This window comes from Mytilus edulis, chromosome 1, assembly GCF_963676685.1.
Source record: "Mytilus edulis chromosome 1, xbMytEdul2.2, whole genome shotgun sequence".
NCBI classification, from domain to species: domain Eukaryota; kingdom Metazoa; phylum Mollusca; class Bivalvia; order Mytilida; family Mytilidae; genus Mytilus; species Mytilus edulis.
In genome coordinates, this window is record NC_092344.1 from 43,503,297 (window position 1) to 43,524,631 (window position 21,335).

At 30.3% G+C, this 21,335-nt stretch overlaps 1 protein-coding gene across 9 annotated transcripts in view; it reads right to left on the reverse strand.

Moving 5' to 3' along the window:
* LOC139483056 (uncharacterized) overlaps window positions 1-21,335 on the reverse strand; it is a 67,323-nt gene that overhangs the window by 23,460 nt on the left and 22,528 nt on the right. For 4 of the 9 annotated variants that reach the window (XM_071267106.1, XM_071267092.1, XM_071267100.1 and 1 more), the window contains one exon: window positions 5,570-5,734. In XM_071267106.1, coding sequence (XP_071123207.1) covers window positions 5,570-5,734 — 165 coding nt within the window. Of the gene's footprint in view, window positions 1-2,005; window positions 2,041-5,569; window positions 5,735-14,380; window positions 14,691-17,077; window positions 17,189-21,335 lie in introns of those variants that run through there. The other 5 variants (XM_071267130.1, XM_071267123.1, XM_071267117.1 and 2 more) reach the window with 5 other exon arrangements.

Below are 21,335 nucleotides of genomic sequence, written 5' to 3' on the forward strand. Positions count from 1 at the left end.
GAGCCAACCTCAAACCTTTTATAATGTTCATATACCAAATTCTACAATTTGTAAATTATAAACTGTAAGCATACAGAGAGATAAGTCTCTCCAGTATCTTTAACATTTATTGATGCAGCAACCATTGCAGCAACCCAAGTCGCAGCAAAGACATGACATTTCCAAAAGAGTATTCTGAGTGATTTCTTTTTCAATCGGGCAGTTACTCCTTTTATAAGGACATATAGAAATATTGAAGTTTTGATTTCCTTAAAATTCAATAGAAGGACCCAGCAGTGTTTTAAATCTGAACTGGTCTACCTAAAATTTAAATTTGTAATTCAACTAATTTCTTTCACTAGACATATTTTTGCTTTTGTATGTAAATCAGGGTTGCTACATGTAATAAAAAAAAAAGTAAAACTAGCATATACAATAAATCATTTAAGAACAAATATTGAAGTTGGAATGTTTAATAATACTGTCAACTAACTCATTTTCAATCCATTTGGTCTTAGAAAATCAAGTTCAAGTGACCTCAAAAAAATTAATCCAAGCAGTAAAAACTCTCAAGGATACAATAAAATATATATCATACTGTATTTACTGAAAATGACAGCTAAGACCTACAAATGCCAGAAAAAAAGTGTATTCTTTAGGCAACAAAGTTAATTTCCTTGTTATACAAACTTCTTATTTCCGTCTGCTGACAATAGAAATAAGTGATAATATCAAATCTTGGTAAAAAATGGCCTTGACCATGAAACAAACCTTACAATTGCATCATTTAATTATGGTTTTATCCAGTAATCATACTGCATTAACTACAGTAATAAGACTCGGTAAACTTGCACGATGTATTAAATAACTGCAGCAGCTGGTACAAAGCCCATCCGCAATCTGTTTGCTGCTGTTTTTCTAATCAATGGAATATATCTCTATCTCGACAGAAAATAAAGATTGATGCTAAATATGGCAGACTGTATTAGCTTTCCTTGAGACAGGTCAAAGGCAAAAAGGATAAAAATCCACAAACTGTATGTAAACCTAATCTACATTAGAAGTACATGTACCATCCTTTTGCATTATCTTAAACAAATATCATAATTTCTTGTGTACAATTTGGAAATTAGTATGGCGTTCATTATCACTGAACTAGTATATAATTGTTTAGGGGCCAGTTGAAGGACGCCTCCGGGTGCGGGAATTTCTCGCTACATTGAAGACCTGTTGGTGACCTTCTGCTGTTGTTTGGGTTTTTTTTCTTTTTTTTCTATTGTTGGGTTGTTGTCTCTTTGGCACATTCCCCATTTCCATTTTCAATTTTATCATAATTCATTTTCAGATTTAACTACCTTCTTTTTTTATTTTCTTCATATAAATTAAGATCCAGGTTTAAGAAAATATAACCTACAGTGTAAATTTCAATGGAAGACACCCATCACAACATAAGGACTAAAAAGAAGAATTTAACAAAAATTGTGTCCCAATTTAACAGGAACAAAAACATCTGTTAAAAATTCTGTCATAGAAACAAGCAGTAAGTCACTGTAAGTGATTACTTTTTTAATAATTGATCATATTTTTAAGATCATTCTTTTCTCAGAAGAGGATTGCATCACCTCTTATTAACTATCAGATCTAAGCTACTAGCTGGCTCAGCATATGTTTTAAACCTTTACATTAGATATTGCACGCTTAGCAAAATTTCTGAGGACACAATCAAAACAGCTATACAAAATTGTCTTGACTTTTTTAAACAAGTACTGTAGTCTAACAAATCTGAAGACTAGATTTTTTTGCATCCAATTAAAGTTATAAATAAAAATTATGTCAAGTTAATATTTTTGTCATGCAATGATTAGAAATGATTAAAATTGATGTTAATTCCAACAATTATATTTCTACGACAAAAAGATCAAATGGCAAAACCGCATGCGTTTAAGGAAACCACAAAACTGTAATATCATGCCGATTTAATGACGAAAAGCTTTCAAGAAACATCAAAATACAAACGATCACCTACCTGTGGTTCTTCGCGATTCCTTGTCATTCTGAGATCTGTTTAATAACCCAGTAATCAATAGTTAAACTTCTCTCCAATACTCTACGTCCTTAGAGAATCAACAATATCGTACTCTCATATCAAGCTAAATAATGCGATACATTGGAAACCACCAACCAATGTGCTAAATGACACAGCATAACAATGTTGGGTTTGACGAGTTTATTGAAAAAGACAGCAATAAAATATTCAGGACGAATTCCCCAGATGCATGGTGGTATTTCAATTGACTAGAGTCGAAATGAAAAGGAATGTGAATTTGAAGTGTTCTAACTCTCGTTGTTTTTATTCCGAGTCCTGGTGTATTCAACGTGGATAATGGATCAATGGCACAATACGAGATCAATTGAATGTTTTAGATCATTCTCACCATTCAACAGTTATCCCTACTGGCGATAATCATAGAAAATTGGAAATCATCAATTCCCTGCTTTCGCTTTATTTCCACTACTTTATATCTCAACATTTTGAAATTTCCGGAAGTGCCTACACATAATTTACAATTTCCAAGTACCACTTATCTTATAAAGTTTTAAAGGCTTAATGCAAAGCTTCTCTTTTGTATTCATGCTTATTTTTATTCTTTCACATAAATTTGATGATCGTTCAAATTTTCATGCATAGTTATGCTAATGTGTAATTGTAACCCATTTTCTCATAAAAACTAATTCTTACGCTATTTTTTGGCTGAATTTTCATATCAAGATACATAATAATATACATCCTAGATTAAATTTATTCAACTCAAGTAAAGTGTAGCTTGTTTAATCTTTTGTACCGTGACATGATATTCAATTGTTTCCATTGTGTAACATGAATGATTCTTAAACAAATATTTGGACAAAAGGCAGTTTGATGTACCGATTACAACAATCTAACTTGCTACCGAGACTTCAATGAGAAATTAAATAACACGTTGAACAAAATTCAGTAGGTGGAAGAGCATGAATGCAAAGCAATTAAATAAAAGATACCCAGACGAGGAAATAATCTTAAATTTGCCCGTCCATTCAAGTTAGAGATTTTGCAGACTGCCTAATGATCGTTGGTGATTTATTTACTGGGGTCAACTTATGTTATTTACATGTCCACTCTGGTACTGCCAGATTATCAGAGATGCTACAATTAAGTAAAGAATGATAGCAGAAGACTGGTTTTTATAGATAGAGAAAAACCAAAGATCAATATTTGTATCGATTCGTTCAAATGACCTAGAAGTATGCAACATAACAGATCTGTTTTCCCTGATAAAATGTAATGTAAAGAAAAAGATAGTTTATTGGAACAATCAAATCTAATTTTCCTCCCCAAAAATACCATTACTAAAAAGTGATGAATCTAAAAATTGACAACTGCATTAACCCAATCACGGTGATCTGTTTACATAGAAGAAGATGGAAGGTCAGAGATATTTTATACAATGAAGAAATACATGAGAGAGATTAATACATTCTATATACAATATTGTATTGATTTTGGAATGTTACCATATGTAATAAATCCATAAATAGAAATGCAGTATTCCCAATAAAGAAAAAATTAATGACCAGTTTTATGCAGTTTATCTTTATGCAACTTGCAACAAATGAAATACAATAGGAAACTGTTAATAATGCAATTCTACAAATCTTTTTTCCAAATGAAATCTAGCCCAAAAAGTCTGAACCAATAGTATCTATAATACATAGTTTTGTGAAGGATTAATATGATTTGTATACATGAAAAATTAGAGCTGCGTCTAATGTTTATTATTTTTTTTACAAATGTCTACAGTTTTAAACTAGCTATCAAATATACTTAAGTCCTAAAGAAAAAATTATATTTGCACTACAGATATTTTGAAAGTGAGGCTAACCACCGGATATCAACAATGATGAATGAAGTTGAAGCCATGCAAAAAACAGACTTAATGAAACCTTACCCAATGTATTACAACAATGATAATGTTGACATAAAAATGCTCACAACAGATGAAACAGCAAAAAAGACAGCACTGCAGAAGATCTGTCAAACTCCAGGAGCACTGATTTCAAATGGTGCTAGACAAATTTTCTCCTTACAATCTATTCACCACTTGAGACCAGAATCCTAAAGGACAATAGTTTAAAACAACACAGAAACAAAAGAAGATTGATAATAAAACGCTTCATCAAAGACATGATGTTAAAGAAGAGTAAATATTTAAACTCAAGGAAACAGCAAATACTTCTTGGAATGTTAAATGCTGCATATCAATCTATAGTGGTAGGCCCCAACTCAGAGATAAAAGCAACTCTCAAAAGGTTAGGAAATAACCAAGGGCTAATTTTGAAAATTTGAATCTGACAACACTGCATCCTTAAGATCAATTGCACAATCAAAACTTCATGTCATTATATAAGAAATATCTCTCTCACAACATAAGTCATAAGTATTTATGGTAAAAATAGCTGTAGTCATTTTACTTAATAATTGGTCGTATACATAACTGGTTTTGATATAAGACAATTACATAATTAAATTTCTAACCGTTCTAATCAGACATCCCTACAAGAATTTGAGAACTACAGAAAAGAAATCAAATAAAGTGTCAGGTTATAGATCATCAATGGAGGTTTCTCAATCATAACTATATATTGCTTTGAATAGGTTAACCACAGAACCGCCAGTTTTGCTTGGAGTCCTAGCTCTATAATACATAATTACGTTTACACTATCGAAGATTAACCATGTATCTATAGCAGATGTAGTCGTAAATTGTTGAAAAATATCAATACCAATCAGCGCATCAGTTAGTTGCTTTACAATTTACACAGTCTTCATACATGTAAAACAATCGAGAATTTATTACACCACTTTAAAGCACTGGAGAGAAAAAAAATTGTCAATCTCTTAAATAGATGACATCATTTTCATCTGAAATTTAATTTTCTTCCCGTTTTTTAATTCTTTCGTGAAATAAAATGCTAAATGTGATTTAAAGCATTTCTCCCAATTGATTTGAAGGAGACAACAGCAACACATTCAAGACTTGGCAAATAGTTTTCTACAAATGATTACGGCGAAATCAAATTTACTAATAAATATGAAGTTGAAATCTATTTCCACTGCACAATCTTAAGTGAAATCTTTAAATGATAAAAGCTAACACACAAAACAATTTTATGCCATTGTTAGAGTTCATTCCTATAAAAAACATAAAAGTCAAAATTAATCCACAAGAGGAAAATTTTCTTTTATGGAAATATTTTATATCAGACACTAGATTTTAATACTTTTATATCCCTTATACTATGATCCTATCTCAGCTTGCTTGACAACTAAAGCATATTGTTGTGTAAAAACAAGGGGTAAAAATAAAGAAAATGTATGGTCACAATACCAGATCTATATAACAAATAAACATTTTAGTTTCATTCAAATCACAACTGCAGAAAGACACATCCTTACAAGCAGTGGCAAAGGGAGATAATCTTAGTTACCTCTCTTTCTTATTATTATTTACCAACACTTCTCACACATATTAAGAGTAGATAAATAAAGTACCTGTTGTATTTCTTGCTGTTGTTGTGCTCTTTTTTGCTCGATTAATGTGTCTTGTCTGCGTATTAACTCTTGCTGTAGTCCAATTTTGCGTTTCAACTGCTCATAATCATCTTGTCTCACTTCTGTCTTGGCTTGATCCCATTTCTGTGACAAGTCTTCATATTTCTATTGAAAAAAAAGAAAAACGAAGGTTAACATTTGAGAATCAAGCTTGAAATAAGAATAATGAAACAAGATCAGTGAGAAAACAAATAGCACAGTTTTTTTTTACCCTAATCCTCCATATAAGTGCAAATAAATTATCTAAGTATTTAGTCTACAATGTGAAACATGGATCTATGTATCACTTCCTAAACATGACAATAAAAAACACTAATTGTAGATAAATATGAATCTTCATTTGATGCAGTCTAAATATAGCACTGAAAATATTTGGATTATGTTTCTTAATAGCCATAGACATTCATAAATAGTTACAAATAAGATTACATAACAAAACAAATATTATTTTGAACAAACTCTTTTTGAAATTTCTAAAATGAAAGTAGTGACCTCAAATAAAAAACCATTATAATCCAAATCAACCATACACTGTACCAACCATTAGATCATACCAAACATGACTTTACAAATGATTAATTTAGACTCCTGTACTCCATCTGTCCGACACTGTTGATCATAAGAATTGGATAGTTTATATAACAATGAGGTAGTTACTATATAAACACACATAGTAGTACTGAAACCTTGGATGTATTGGGAAAATTGATAAATTATTCATACATGTGTAAATTACCATTTTTAATACGGAAATATAGTCCAGATCAATACACTCACCTACAAGATTCCAATTCTTATTACAACTCATTCGACTTATAAAAAGGTGACCATTTCCTTTTAGAATAAAAAATCTTCATCAAAGGACATGCAGAATGCATTAAAAATGTGTTTCATGTGTTTCTTGTGATTGAACTTGTAATATAGATTTTCAATAGTCAATTATATTGCAAGAGTGATTAAACTGCAAATGTTTACAATCTATTAATAACATTGATGAAACCCATCATGCAGATCTAGAAAAATTTATTGTTGCGAAAAAATGGTACCACAGATTCAAAATCAGTCAATCATTCAAGAAAGATGTTTGTTGCCTGCTGTTTCAAATAATTTAAAGCAAAAAAGTCTATACTTTGGTTTAGGAATTCCAAGCCATCTAAAACTAGCTATCCTGTGCCCTTATTCCAAGTAACCGGTAGTAATATCTCAACACAACAAAGTTATTCATAACCTGCTTTATACAGTTAATTCATGAAACAAATATTGAATTTACTGTGGCCTTTGCTAAAGATTATCGATAAATGTACATATATACATATAAAACCATCAAGAGAATTTTCTGTGTTAATGAATTCTTGTGTAGGACAGAACAACATGTACAGTTGGATTGCAGGTCACAGTTATAAGGAATATTGAATCAGAAACTTAGATCTTTCTGATACAATTGGGATCAATGCTAATGATCCTAAAACTGGATTTATATTACTTCAGGGATACTCAGTTGATATTAGACAAAATAAAACATTTTTAGGTACAGGGTAAAGAAAGATTTAATCCAGAAAACAGAAGAAAGAGTGGGAGTTTGATTTCCAACCATCGCAATAATTAATGCAAGCTATAATTTCTGAATTTACAGCGCACTAGATTCCAAAAATGGCAACATCAATATGTCAGTATATAAAGAGGAGAAGTGGAATAGTAGGTCCGAGTACACAGTTATTTCGTAGTGCATTTCTTTTAGACAATAAATGAAAATAAAAAAAATCCCACCTGCGCTTTCTCAATAATATTTTTACAGTGTGTTGTACTACTTTTGGGACAAATTATATCAAAATTATAGAAAACTTCATCAGCTCTAACTCAAAATATGGACAATTTTATGTTAAGGGGGTCTTGAAATCTTTTGACAGCGTCCGAAGTGCTAATTTTTGACCTTTTTCAGCTGGACCTAATCACTACTTTACATTAATATTTATGACCCAAATTTTTTTACAGTGTCATTTCACCCCCTACTTGCTATATGAGGAATAAAACATGGAGAAATAAATTTGGAAGGGGTATAATAAAAATTGGAAAGTAACACACTGTCCACACTAAGGACTATATTCGTGGACAACGAAAATCAAAGGACGATAACTGTGTACTCGGACCAGTACCTCAATGATATAGGAACATCAATAACATCTATTTCAGATGTGAAAAGAATGTAATTTCATATCCGTTAGCATGAACTATGGTACAACAGTAATGCATTCAAAACTGTCACTTAAGGTCAATAAAAAGTATTTCCAATATATTTGTGCTAAAAACATATTGAGAGTAATCAGATATGATTTAAGGATGTTTGCTCCTCCATTTTTTAATTTTTTTGCCAGATTTTCAGAATCCTCTGGTTTTATCCATGTATTGTCAATAAAAAAATGTGTCCACTAACCCCTACTTTTCTTTTCATAATTTTATTACATAAAGTTTAAAAAGCCATATTTTAAAATTTTATAAAATTCTTGTTATTTTTTTATAGTTTTTAAAACAAATAAGGTGTCAATGTTAAATATATGAAAAATCTAGAGAGAATTATTTCCCGCCAAATTTTCAATGGCTTATATCTCGAAAACGAGCACACGGACTCGCCATTTTTTTCTACTTTTTTAGATTCTTTGTTTACATACTATCAATTCATAGTAGTCTTATAAAAAGCTTGTTATTTTTTGACAGAGTAGCAAACATCCTTAAGATCTACTATGGGAAAACATCATATATCATTGTGCTGGTCTGTTACATTCTCACAAGACCTAAGTTATGCTTTCTGATGATGACTTCCCTTTGAATTCAATAAATGATTATTGGAAAAGTCATCAAAGTATAATGTATTAATGCTCTAGGATAACAAAGTGAAAAAAATCTAAATGCTTTTCACAATGTAAAACATTTCAGGAAATCACAAGGAATTAAAATGAACTTTCCAATTTCTGCCATGTTCTGCATGTCAAAAAAGATTCAATGATTGGCAATACTTCCCTTTTGAATCATCATTCAAGCATATACTTATTTTGTAACCAGAGGAGGGGAAGGGGGTTAAAGGGAAGTCTTGATTAATTTTAAAAGAATCTATCTATTGAAGTACAATCACTTAATTATTAAGAAAAGTTTCACTTTTTGTAAAGGACTTCTCTTTCCCCCCTTTTTAAAAGATTATTTCTTAATTTTTGCAAGTAATTAAAATGAGTAATTCTCTTAGAATATCACAGAACAGCAGATCAGACCAGTACTGACTGCTTGTAGACATATTTAAAGAAATATTTGAGAACAGTTTTACTTTTAAAGACCTCCCCTCCCCCTTTTTTAAAGTTCGGGATCATTGCATGTTAAGGAAATCTTATTTTCTCTTTGATTACATAACTGAACAACAGATGGACAGCACTTAAGGCTTGATGACATATGTACAAGAAAATCTCAGGTAATATTAACACCTGAACAACTATATAATTATGTCATTATCACTTTACTGTTATACCAGGCCTTGGGGTTTATAACATATGGATCACCATATCTGCCATAATTATATGGTTTACAGTACAGTGTGAACAAATGGTATGCATAGTTTAATTCAATATTCTATAGTTGTTAAATTTGTACTCTTTCAATCATGTCACGATCCATGAATGTCATGTTGAAGGCTAATTGTTCAACTTACAAACTGTTTAAAGACAGGGAAAATTAAATGCATAAATAGCAATAAAAAATGGTGCAGCAAAATTATGCTTTTTAACGTTTCCTTTGATAGAGAAGGTCTGTGCAGGGGTTTAAAATATGTAAAATGATTTTCATTATCATGCTAATTTACTTGTTTGAAATGAGGCCAAAATGCATTTAAGGCCATTGAAATAATATGTCTGGAATCACACACACCCCCCTTTTTTCCCAATCATTGAAACAGTATTTTTCAAATGATATATATCCATATGGAAATACGTTCTTGTAACAATTAAACTAAATGCATTATCAAGTCCATTCAACAGAAGTTGTTAACAGAAAACATTGCTAAGCTTTCTTACACAAATTAACAACCCTTATGATTAGAAGCAGGGTTAATGTTTTATTGCCTCAAGTTCAATAAAGAACCCCCTAAACTATTATACAATTTCAATCGACTTTTGGTTAAGTAAGTCATCTGCTAATTATCTTACCACCTAATAAAACAAGTAATGATAAAATGGTTTATTCCTCAAGGCTTACAGAGTGTATTAATCATTCACACCTCCTACCATAATTATGTACTCTAAAAAGTCAACATCAAAAGGATTATTTATTTCCCTTGAATCAGTTATAAGTCAATGAAATTTCCCTGGCCTGCAATTCTATCTTTTCCATATTTCATGCAAGTGAAACACAACAATGATGATATTGACATTCAATTAATCTCGCCATATGAGAAGAAAACAATCTGTCTCGATGCTAGTGATAATTTTCCAATTATGGTGTAGGTGTTTGTTGACCAATAGAGGCAATATCATTTGAAAACTCATATATCTCCTTACAGCTGTTTAGATAATTATCAATGCTTTAAAACATTCATTGCAGCTTAATTGAAGCTAGAAAGAGAATTTTTCATCAGAAATACACACACAAAAAGGTATCATTCTATATAAATAGGGTTCAAATGAAAACTTGACATGCATATATATTAAATCGGAAAAAAATATATAAGATTGGACAGTGTATTCGTGTTCATTAATTAAAAGTCACCTTAAGCAAGTATACTTATTTTGCTCTGGCTTTTTTTATTCTAATAAAAAGTACTCGCCAAAGCCAAATACAGAATTTAAAGACAGTCTAATTACTTGTGTTTAACAGCCTAGTAACAGTGATTGTGTTGTATTAAAGATTGTGGCTTACATGTCATTGTAACCCTTTACAAAGCCATTAATCCTTAACTTCTTCACAGCAAAAACTGGACATGTGCTAACATATACTTTTTTTCGTGAAGGCAATCAATTCTATTTTAATCATATCAAAAGCTATTATAAGAAATGTCAGGTAGGTCATAGTTAGTCATCTAAATTAAGCTGGTTCCCTTGATTTCATTATCACACTAATTTAAATGCTCTGGATGAAGTTCAAATTGAACTGAGAAGATAGATGATGATAAAAAAAAAATTGGCTGGTATGTGGAAGTCAATTAAGTTACTTTAAACACATACAGTTTGCTCTGGCCTTTTTATTTCAATAAAGAATAATTATATTTGCCAAAAGCTGGAAGACAGATCAAATTTGAAAAAAAATGGTTAACACATATATGATTTATGCTGTAAATAAACTGATCACAGATACCAGGACTAAATTTAATATATACGCCAGACGCGCGTTTCGTCTACAAAAGACTCATCAGTGATGCTCGAATCCAAAAAAGTTAAAAAGGCCAAATAAAGTACTAAGAGCATTGAGGACCAAAATTCCTAAAAGTTTTGCCAAATACAGCTAAGGTAATCTATGCCTGAGGTAGTTGATAAGACTTTGAAAGTTAAGAAGTTATCATTAAAAAGTAACAAGAAATCTTTGAAGTGTGAAATCTTACAAGTTCAAAAGCTAAATAGACAGTATTAAGCTACTTAAGTGGAAAATTGTTTAAGTCTCCTTGATTATGCTCAATCAATAACCTACTAAGTTCTCCGATGTTATCATCGCCAACAGGTCAATAAGCTTTCCATTAGTTCTGTTCAACCAATAACCTTTTAGTCTTAAAACACTAGCTTAAAAAGCCTTAGAAACATATATGCAATTGACGCTACCAGGAAGCTTTAATTCTCTTTTAAGGTATAAAACTAAAAGTTGTTCAAACTACGGAAGAAAGATTCCACATAAAGGAAGAATAGAAAAATCAATGGAAAGCACACGTTTAAATTCTAGATGGTTGATCAAAAAGTTCATATTACAGCTATTCCACTTAATGACTTAATTGTTTTTATTTGCCGACAATAAATTAAAGCAAAGAATACTTCTATTTAATCTCCCAATGAATTGGTTTATCGAGATGGCTGAATAAACAATTGCAAAAAACATTCGAAACCTGTTTGATTTACAATTCATAATGTCTTACTGAGTAAGCATAATTTGCCAATGAATATTGGATACTTTACCTCAAGTGTTTAATTAATCTCAATTTAGAATCATGGTTTTTCCAATTTTTTCTTCGATACGGAGGATACTCCATTATTGGGTCGGATGATATATAGTTTGTCAATATATACAGTCAATAATTTCGATTTTATTCTTTCTTTTTTTTGTATTTCGTTTAATTTTTTGATTAATAGATGCTTGCAATGGTTATTTAATACTTTTGAAAAAATTGAATTACTTTACAAAAATCATTCAACCTTAACTGGAAATTCATTGATTCACATCATAAGGTTATTTGATTATTATACAACACAATTTGTCAAATAAAATGACTTTTTTAACTGATCATTACCAGGCCTTACATTTGCCATTGTCCAGCAGATATTAAGAAAACAGTTCATGAGCACCAGAGTTCACACCATATTTTTGAGAAGTTCATGATGTACAATCTTAAGTTTTCAGTAAAGTGTTTTATAACTGTTCAGTTTTCATCATTCATCTTTTTTGGCCTTTGAAGTTTGTCTTTTTTTCATCAACTTTTGGTCTTTGATTAGCTTATATTAGTATCCCCCCTTTTTTTAAGCATACATTTAATAATTTTGCTGGTACAAGAAAAAATTAATGAAAAATATGAAAATGCTGAAACCCGGGTGCAGGTTAAGTCACATCACTAATCCAGAAACCAAAATTGAAGAAAATTTGTCAAATAATTTAGATAAATCTGAGCTCCTCTGAAATTTTCCATGCTGGTCTAGACATAATCATATCTCTCAAATTTATTAGAGCAAAAAAATATCTTTCAAGCAATACAAATAGCATATTAAAAAACCTACCACTAATTATGGCTTTGAGCTGTACCATCCAAATATCAATAAAAATTATAACTACGGAAGCCTTCGTCAGGGTGCGTGTAGTTTACATGTGTAGAAATGCATCCCATACAAGTATACAATTTCACAAACAATGTAGGTACATAACAAATCGATAGACTCATTGTACAAATACATAAGTTTGCATGATACAGGGTGTCCCTTCATACAATATTGACAAATCTATTGTCCCAAATTAGTTCGGTTTGTATTCTTTCTATTGTTCCAAGAAACAACTTTTAAAAACCTAATCACAAAGGCCTGTACATTTTGAAAGGTAAAAAGTCAACTTTAGATATTGAATAAAGTTTAATATTATTTCAACATTGAGAAATATTTCTAAAAGTAAGAACCTTTCAATGCCTCAGTGAAAACAATTTAAGAAAGAAAAGACTTCACTAAGGACTGTATAACTACATTATCTACAAAGAATACTATCAAATCACTGTGTCCTTGTGACTACAAATACAGAGATCTTTTTAACAAACTTTGTTGATTTAATCAGTTTGTTCTGGTTGAAAAGAAACCAGTCTCAAATTTCCCCACAGTTCAATCGGCTAGGTTTTAAGCTTTTGTCCTGAACTGACAATATTATACACAATGATCACCCTAGACAAATTCTGAGTGAACTACTGGTGTCCATAGGGCAATTTGGTACACACAGGGTCTACTAAGGTCAAGAGGAAATAAAACATCACTTGTCACAAGGGTTAACCTTTTCTTCTTTTTTTTTAACCAAATTTATTATACAGTTGAAATTCAAGGCTTCAATCTTTTTTGAGATTTGCACACATCTATCTATTCACACATTTTACTAAATCTTTTGTTGTTTCTATGCTGCATTTTATTTGACCAAAATACCAAAATAATTTATCTAGCTCGATGCAATATCTCAAAGCTGCTCCAAGATTTAGTCCCATGCAATTTAATATAAAAAGAAGAAAGAGACAGTCTGGGGGCTAACACTTCTCTGTGTATTAAATTACTATTGTTAAATGCTGATTATACATGTATCACCTTATTTTCATACTGCCATAGCTGACCAATTTTCTTCATAAAATAATGAAACTCAAAAATGTGTTTATACTCCAAATCCCCCTCCCCCTTTTTTTTTTTATTGAAAACAAATCACAATCGATTGTCTTAATGCACCCAAACAACTTGTAGGGGAAGAGAATTACAGCAACGACATCCTAAAAGAAGCAGTTCAAATATTAATGTTTTCAGAATTTCCATAGGTTGTCTGTATCAAACTCTGAAATTTCAGCTTTTTTAATTGGGTCATGCTAACACTTTGTATTTTTACAAAAAAAATCTTAGAAGAAAAAGAATTTCAGATGACTGCATGTAAAAAAGAAACAAAATATGAAAATACAAACAACTAACCATGGAAAGCACTGACACAGATGTCATGACCTACATAAAAAGCATCTAAAATCAAGGTAATCATGTGCAGCGGAAAGGAAATCAGTACCTGATCATTTCTACAATCAAAACTTATAATAATATAAGGAATAGCAATAAGCCTACCTGCAGTGAGTGGGTTCACCTATTTTTTTACAAGGTGACCTGAACAAATTAAAATCAAGAAAAATTAAAATTTTGTTGTCTCATGTGATACAGAACTGAAAAATAACTGGCCATAATTTGGCAATGAAAAACTTTTTGCCCCTAGTATGAAAACATTTCGTTTACAACAAAAAATTTACAAAATTAATTCACCTTCATGAAAGAAAATTTAACCTAAACAAAATTCTGTATAACTTACTTTCAAATTTCTTTCCAGAGTTTTATTTCTCTGTATACATTGTATTCTTGGTTTTTCTTCATCCTCCTCATAGATTTTCCTCCCTTTAGGTAATGCCACGAAACTACTTGGGTTCGGATTAACGAAAACAGTTTTTAAATACATGACAACTTTTTGTGTTTGCCAAAGTTATTTTTTTCTTTTAAATAAATTAATTTCCCTTTCTTCTCTTTGGAAACTCAACTCCTCACAAAACAAAATATTGTTGTTATAAACAAAAGCTTTCATTATCGTCAAGACCTTTTGTCTACTGCATGCATTCGAACAATACAATTGTAACTTAACCAAGAAGGTATTTGAAAAATCAAATAGAATTTGTAAAGAAAAAGACAGTAAAGATAATAACCTTACCTTCAATTTTTTAAATTACAGCTAGAAATTTATGATGAGTAATCGTTCATACTTACACAAAAGCGTGGAGAAAATCGTCCTGTATTAACAAGTCACTGTCAAGGTGGAATTAAAATTTCTGACTTTAAACAAGTAAAAAAAGAATTTCAAACTAAGCTGACAAATTAAAACTTTTCAAGTCCAACGTAAAAGTTTCCTATTTGGTCAGTACATTTTAGGATTATGGTTTTGGAGGGAAAGTCACTCGGGTGGATAAATCCTCTTATTTGTTCTGTAGGGTTTAATAAGGGTAACTTAACACTGAGATATTTGAACAAGCCACTCACGAAACATAGTTTGTGTAGTTTGTCGTGGGTTTAGTTACATAACGTGGGACAATAACTTGCCTCATTTATACAACTTGACACATATATATTATTGTACAAACATTTGCATAATGATAAAAAAAAACTGCTAATTTTGCAAGGCCATCAGAGATTGATTCATACGTGTATAATCTTATTTCCTTCAATCTATTTTTAGGTCAAGCCTTCACTTAATCTGGTCTTGTTCAAATAAGTTAATCCCCATTTAAGAAATTCTGAATGATACACAAGCTTTAATTCTCGAGTGCAAAATAAAGCGTGTTAGAAACATCTCTAAAAGACTAAAAAGAAAAATCCAATATGATAGATATTTAATGAACATGTAAATATAAATACACCCACCCCCTTTTTTCCACAAAAAAAGGAAACAAAAGAAAAAACTCCATGAAAATGCATGGGCTTGCAGCAGTACAACATGATCTAATACAATTCAATACTTTCTACCCCTACTTTACCCCTTTACTGCCATATTTAATCATTCCAAAATAATACAAATTAAAAATGTTCTTTCTAATTCCTATTCACATAGAACTATTACAGATTAAACTTTTAAATATATTTATACACAAAAACTGCTCTTTAAAGCTAAAATTGACCTTGGGGTGTGTTTTCACAAGATAATACCATAAAACTCAGATTTTTACTATTTAGAGTTGAATTGAATTCTAGTATTTTGCTAAGGTATAAAACCGTCTTTATACCTCAAATTACTGTCATTTTAGTAGCTTGTTTATGTTCAAAACATACTCCGTACAGGATCATCTTTCATTTTATCTATTTAAATCTATTACACCTCTTAATAATAAGCATTTTGAAATAATCTAAAATTAAAGATATTTTTAGAAGTATGATGGATTTAATACGCAAATCTATTAAAACTTAATATACCTGTGTTAAAAAATCAACAGTTTGTTCAACTTGCTGTTTTTTCATGCAAATAAATGTAACCAAATCTTCGAAATATAATTTTTTATTACTCACTACGTAAAACTGAATAAAACACGTTTATACTAAAAGTCATGGATTCCAAGAAATATTATGCAATAATAACCTTTCATTTTTTTTTTATTATTCAAGATTGACAATAAAATCTTAGCTATTCATAACATGACAAAATTTGATTGTAACTGACATTTTACAGTTATAAAACTTTAAAATCATTTGGTATATTATTCTGCAAAGTTATTTTGGTCTTCAAAAAAGATGTGCAGGAATATAATAAATGTCAAACCATGTCTCAAAAACAATCTGTTATTTGATCAGTTAAATATTTTAAAATTATTGAACAACTGCAAATAACTAATTATCTCCCTTTGAAAAATTCTCAACTTACAAACAGTATGAAATAATACATACTTTTAAAGTTTAAAGTTCGAGATTGTTCTATTTCTTACTGCTTTTTCAAGGAATTATTGGGTCCCAGGCAAGTCCAAAAAAAAGACCAAGACACCAGAGAAAACTATTGACTTGAGACTCCTTCAGGTATACAGCAAGGCAAAAACGGCAGAAAAATAACATTGAGGTCACAAGTCAACATGTCAATTGGAATTTATCTTACAACTTAAAAAATCTTTAGATGGAGAGCGAAAGCATATAATAAGATTTCTAAACCTCATACATTTATCAACTCAAGAATGGTGTCTTTCAAAACATATCAATGCCTTTAAAATGAAACACAAATATAAAATTTCTCTGAACAAAACAGCGACATTTTATGATTCCCCCTTCTATCAAATCAAACAACTCTATAATATAGAAATACATGTACATGTACTATGTTTCATTCATGAAAATTACATAATGTTCTTTATTTTGTGACTAAAATATAAAGGATTAAGTGTCCTATAAGCAGCTTAGCATATATGGTCAAATAGTGCAAGATAATTTTTCTTCAATTTAAAGACATAGTAGAGCTATCAACTAGTAATTCATGAATAGTTACCATCATTGCGATTTGTTTATAACATTGCGAAAAACATGGCTATCCACGCCCAGCATTAAAATCCTGAGATGCATTTATGATCCACACCCAGCATCAAAATCACCACATGCATTTATGAAGTTGACAATAATGTAATTCTAATCAATGATATGTCTAATCTTATTGACAAGAGACCATATAATACATGTGTCTGTTGACAGATGTTCTCAATTTCTACAATCAATCATATTCACAGAAAATTATTTATTTATAATCAGGCTTTTTTTTTAAATATATTTGTTCTTTATAATAATGAATGCAAAGGGAAAATTATTTATTTATAATCAGGCTTTTTTAAAATCATTTTTGTTCTTTATGATAATGAATGCATAAAGAACCTATACGAGTAAAAGGTCAGGAAATACTACCTTGAAATGGGTACACAGTGTACAGTTTCTGGTTTGATATTTCATCTAAAGCATATGAGATATGGAAGTATGCATTTCCTAAATCTGGGAAGCAGATCTCGATAAATTTATTTAACATTAGGCATTCGAAAAATTCATTGAATACAAGTGGGGTTTCAATTATCAGAGCTGACAATGCACATTTTAAAATTTTTGTTTTGTTTTGGGGGTTAATATTTATTGCGGTTAGGTTTCATAACAAGTGGTTAAGGCAAACTAAAGTTAGAGAACAGAAACCAATTACTGGACATTAAAAAATTGGAACAAACATACAAACCAACAAGAGTAAACTTAATGCCCCCTTCACAATGGCAGATGCATAAAAATTCTATAAAGTTTAACCTTACAAAAACTTGCTTGAAAATTGAAGAGAGAAAAATCTTTAGAAATGAGATGATATGATCAATTTTCATTATCATTAGTTGAAATAGCATTTCTAAAATGTCAAAAGACAAAGATGTAAAAACTAAAGAGTCAAGGAATTTAACTGTAACTTGTTTCAAACTTTAATAGACAGATAATAAAATTCATTTGTCATGTTTTTTCATCAAATGCATCAAAACTGTGAGTGACAAAACAAATTTATTCATTTTATACATTTCTATTACAGTTACATTCTAATATTAAAACAGCTTGTCTTTTCGTGTTTTCATATATAGTAAGAATTAGCATATTTACTAAATTAGCAGAATTATTCAATACCCAAACACTTGATACAACTTATAAATAATTCCCATAAGGCTAATCAAGTATTTTACTCCACAGAATCCCCCTGTTAAATGACCATTTTAAATATTAATACATTAGAGAATAATACCATATGTCAAGATCATCATACAATGACCACACTACATCAATTTTATTGTTCAATGATTTGGGTGAATATTAAATGACATGTTACCTGATGTCAAACAAAGTCGGAAACACCTTTATGTTCATTGACCACTCGTGGCATTACAATAGAAAATCACACCGATCTAGAACTGGACTACCCACAATTCAATGTTTAACCAATTGGAATCTCCAGGTAACTTGTTTTTAATGGAGTTTTCTATTGAATCAATATAAACACTGTTATGTGAATCAAGGAAGATAAGTTTTTGTCATGCAAAAATATAATAAGGTCATAAATAATGAGCCTGATATATTTTTTTTTTTAATGTTTGAAAGAAGTCTCATTATTAAAGTTAATTACACTAGAAAATTCATCTGAACAACAAACATAACTTTTTTATAAAAGGCTAATGAAATTGAGTAGAAACTGAGGAAACATGAAATTACAATGAAGCTTTGATGTCTCGAACAATAAAGGAACAATCTAAAAACCGAGCTAAAAACTATCTGAAGATACCGAGTGTTAAACTCCATTTTCATTGCAATTATACAATATGGCTATCAGTTTTATTGGCATAGAGAAGCTGAAAGCAAGTATATGAACCAATCAGAATTCGACAAGTGAATGGTGAAAAATTATCTGACATACCATAAAAGTTTGACTGAGTGCATTTTAGCTTATTTGTAAAAGATCAATGCAATGCCATAACTTCAATAATGGTTGGAAAGTTTATAGACTGCATTAATCTGTACAGGCATTAAATGGTAAACCAGCCTATATGTAGAACACTTTGACCCATGGGAGCTGAAGATATAGATATTTAATGTTCTGACTCTGTTTCAAACATATAAGATCTCTGCTTTTTTGTTTAAAATGCATGTCTTATGAATTTATAAATGCATTTAATATGCCAATTTTACTAAGTTTTAGCTTAACATACAATATGATTTTTTTTAAATGTATAAAATAAAATTTAGCAACCTGCAGTTACATCCAAATTGATATATTTTACAGGAAACTTTTCTAGCTAGATGACCGAATAACTTGAGGAAAAAGGGTATTAGATATTGGTCAATATAAGAACAGACAGGTTAAGATGCAGGTTAATTAAACAATGTATCCATCTAAACGTACACTGAAAGTGTATTACATTTTGACAGTGTAAAAAGAAATTCTATAATGTTCAAACTAACTTGTTTAACTAATCAACAATGGAGATACCAGCATTATAAAGTAATTGTTTCAAATCTTTAAAAGGATTAAATTTTATACTTTAAATATATCAGTGAATTATCTAATTCCTTTGAGGGGCTGTCTTAAGTTATACATGTATACCCTAATGATTGACTTTAAAGTGAATTGACATAATCATTTTTGATATGAGCAAATTTGTACAAAATTTGTATTGACCCAAGGGACCTCATTTATATATTTTGAATGTGGATATCAATTGGAATATTCTGTAAGGGTCCGTTTAAAATTTGAAATAAAAGATTACCAATTACATGCATACAATTAAAATCTCCAAAACCTCCATTCCTAATCTAAGCTTTACCAAATAATTGTAAAATTTATAACTGTTGCAATATAATGTACATAAAAATTAAAATGCCTGTGTATAATTTCCACCATTTAAACAGGAAATGAAACCTACAACACTACCATGTGCTTTTCCAACAGGTGAAATGAAATAGTATTGCAGGTAAATTATTCAAAGGTCAAGTCTTAAAATATCTTGTCATTTTAAATTTTTTATATCTAATAAATTAGGTTGCATAAATTATTTAACACTTTAAATACTAAACCACATTAAAAGTTGGCCCTTGAAATAAACATGTAGAAGTGATTTGTAACACTAACCTCGTGGTAGAAATGTGTCCTCTTCTTATATAGGTATTAACCTGCTAATATCGTTTTATGTCTTTTTTTTTTATCAACAATACATGAATGACAAGTTTTTCTTCCATCTATAATACTATGCGAGAGAGAATCACTCAACCATGGTCATTGATTAAACCACTAAAGCCCCCTATCTTGAACATGCTTCTGAGCCTCTTCTCACGTATTTGGCCGATAATTAGTTTTATGGCTCTTGGCTGTATACTCTAAATACATTGGTCAAATCCAAGGCAGAACGATCAGATCTATACTCAACCAATCATTGATTAGCATGTGTTACGATTCCAATTAAGAACTTTGTCAGGTGTAAAATACCCGCTCAAACCTAACTCTATTGTTTTTCTGGTCGAACATGATAGATTTCTATTGAAGAGAACAAACAATAGCTCAACAACGACTAAAATGAAATAAGTCTATTTCCCCAAAACCGTATTGATCTTTTAAAAACTAGTTATGTAACTTGGAACATTTTAAACCTTACCTTAAAATTGGACAAAAGGCTAAATAAAAACAACTTCTAGTGTTAAACAAATATCAACACGAAATTGTAAATCCATTATTGACTTATGGAATTCAACTCGTGGAAAAAAGTGAGGACTTTTAATAAATGTTCATTAATGACTATTATAAACAAGTATTTTAAAATTATTTAACCTCAAGGGTCGAGCCACAACATTGAACATGAAAATCTATCGACTACAGTGTTTTAAAAAAACTTGTTCATGCATGCCTTTTGAATTTATTGATGGAAAGGTTTCCACGACTACTAAATATCCAATTATTGTAATATAATTTGCCGTCCCAGCACAGGTAGGGAATATTGAGTGCTGTTATTGACAAATGGTCCTGTATGGCTTTCAACTGTATTTAAAATGAATTGCAAAGAACCAAGCCTAGCAGAGAGGAATCATTGATAAACAGGAAGGCTCTCTGTGGGTCGTTTCTACTAATACTGAAAAGATAAACTTTCCTGACACATTAAAACAATCTATGCATATAACTTGGAATTTCCAGTAAAAGCCCCATATAGTTTGTTCAACTCTAGTTTTTATTATATTTCACCTACCATAATATGGTA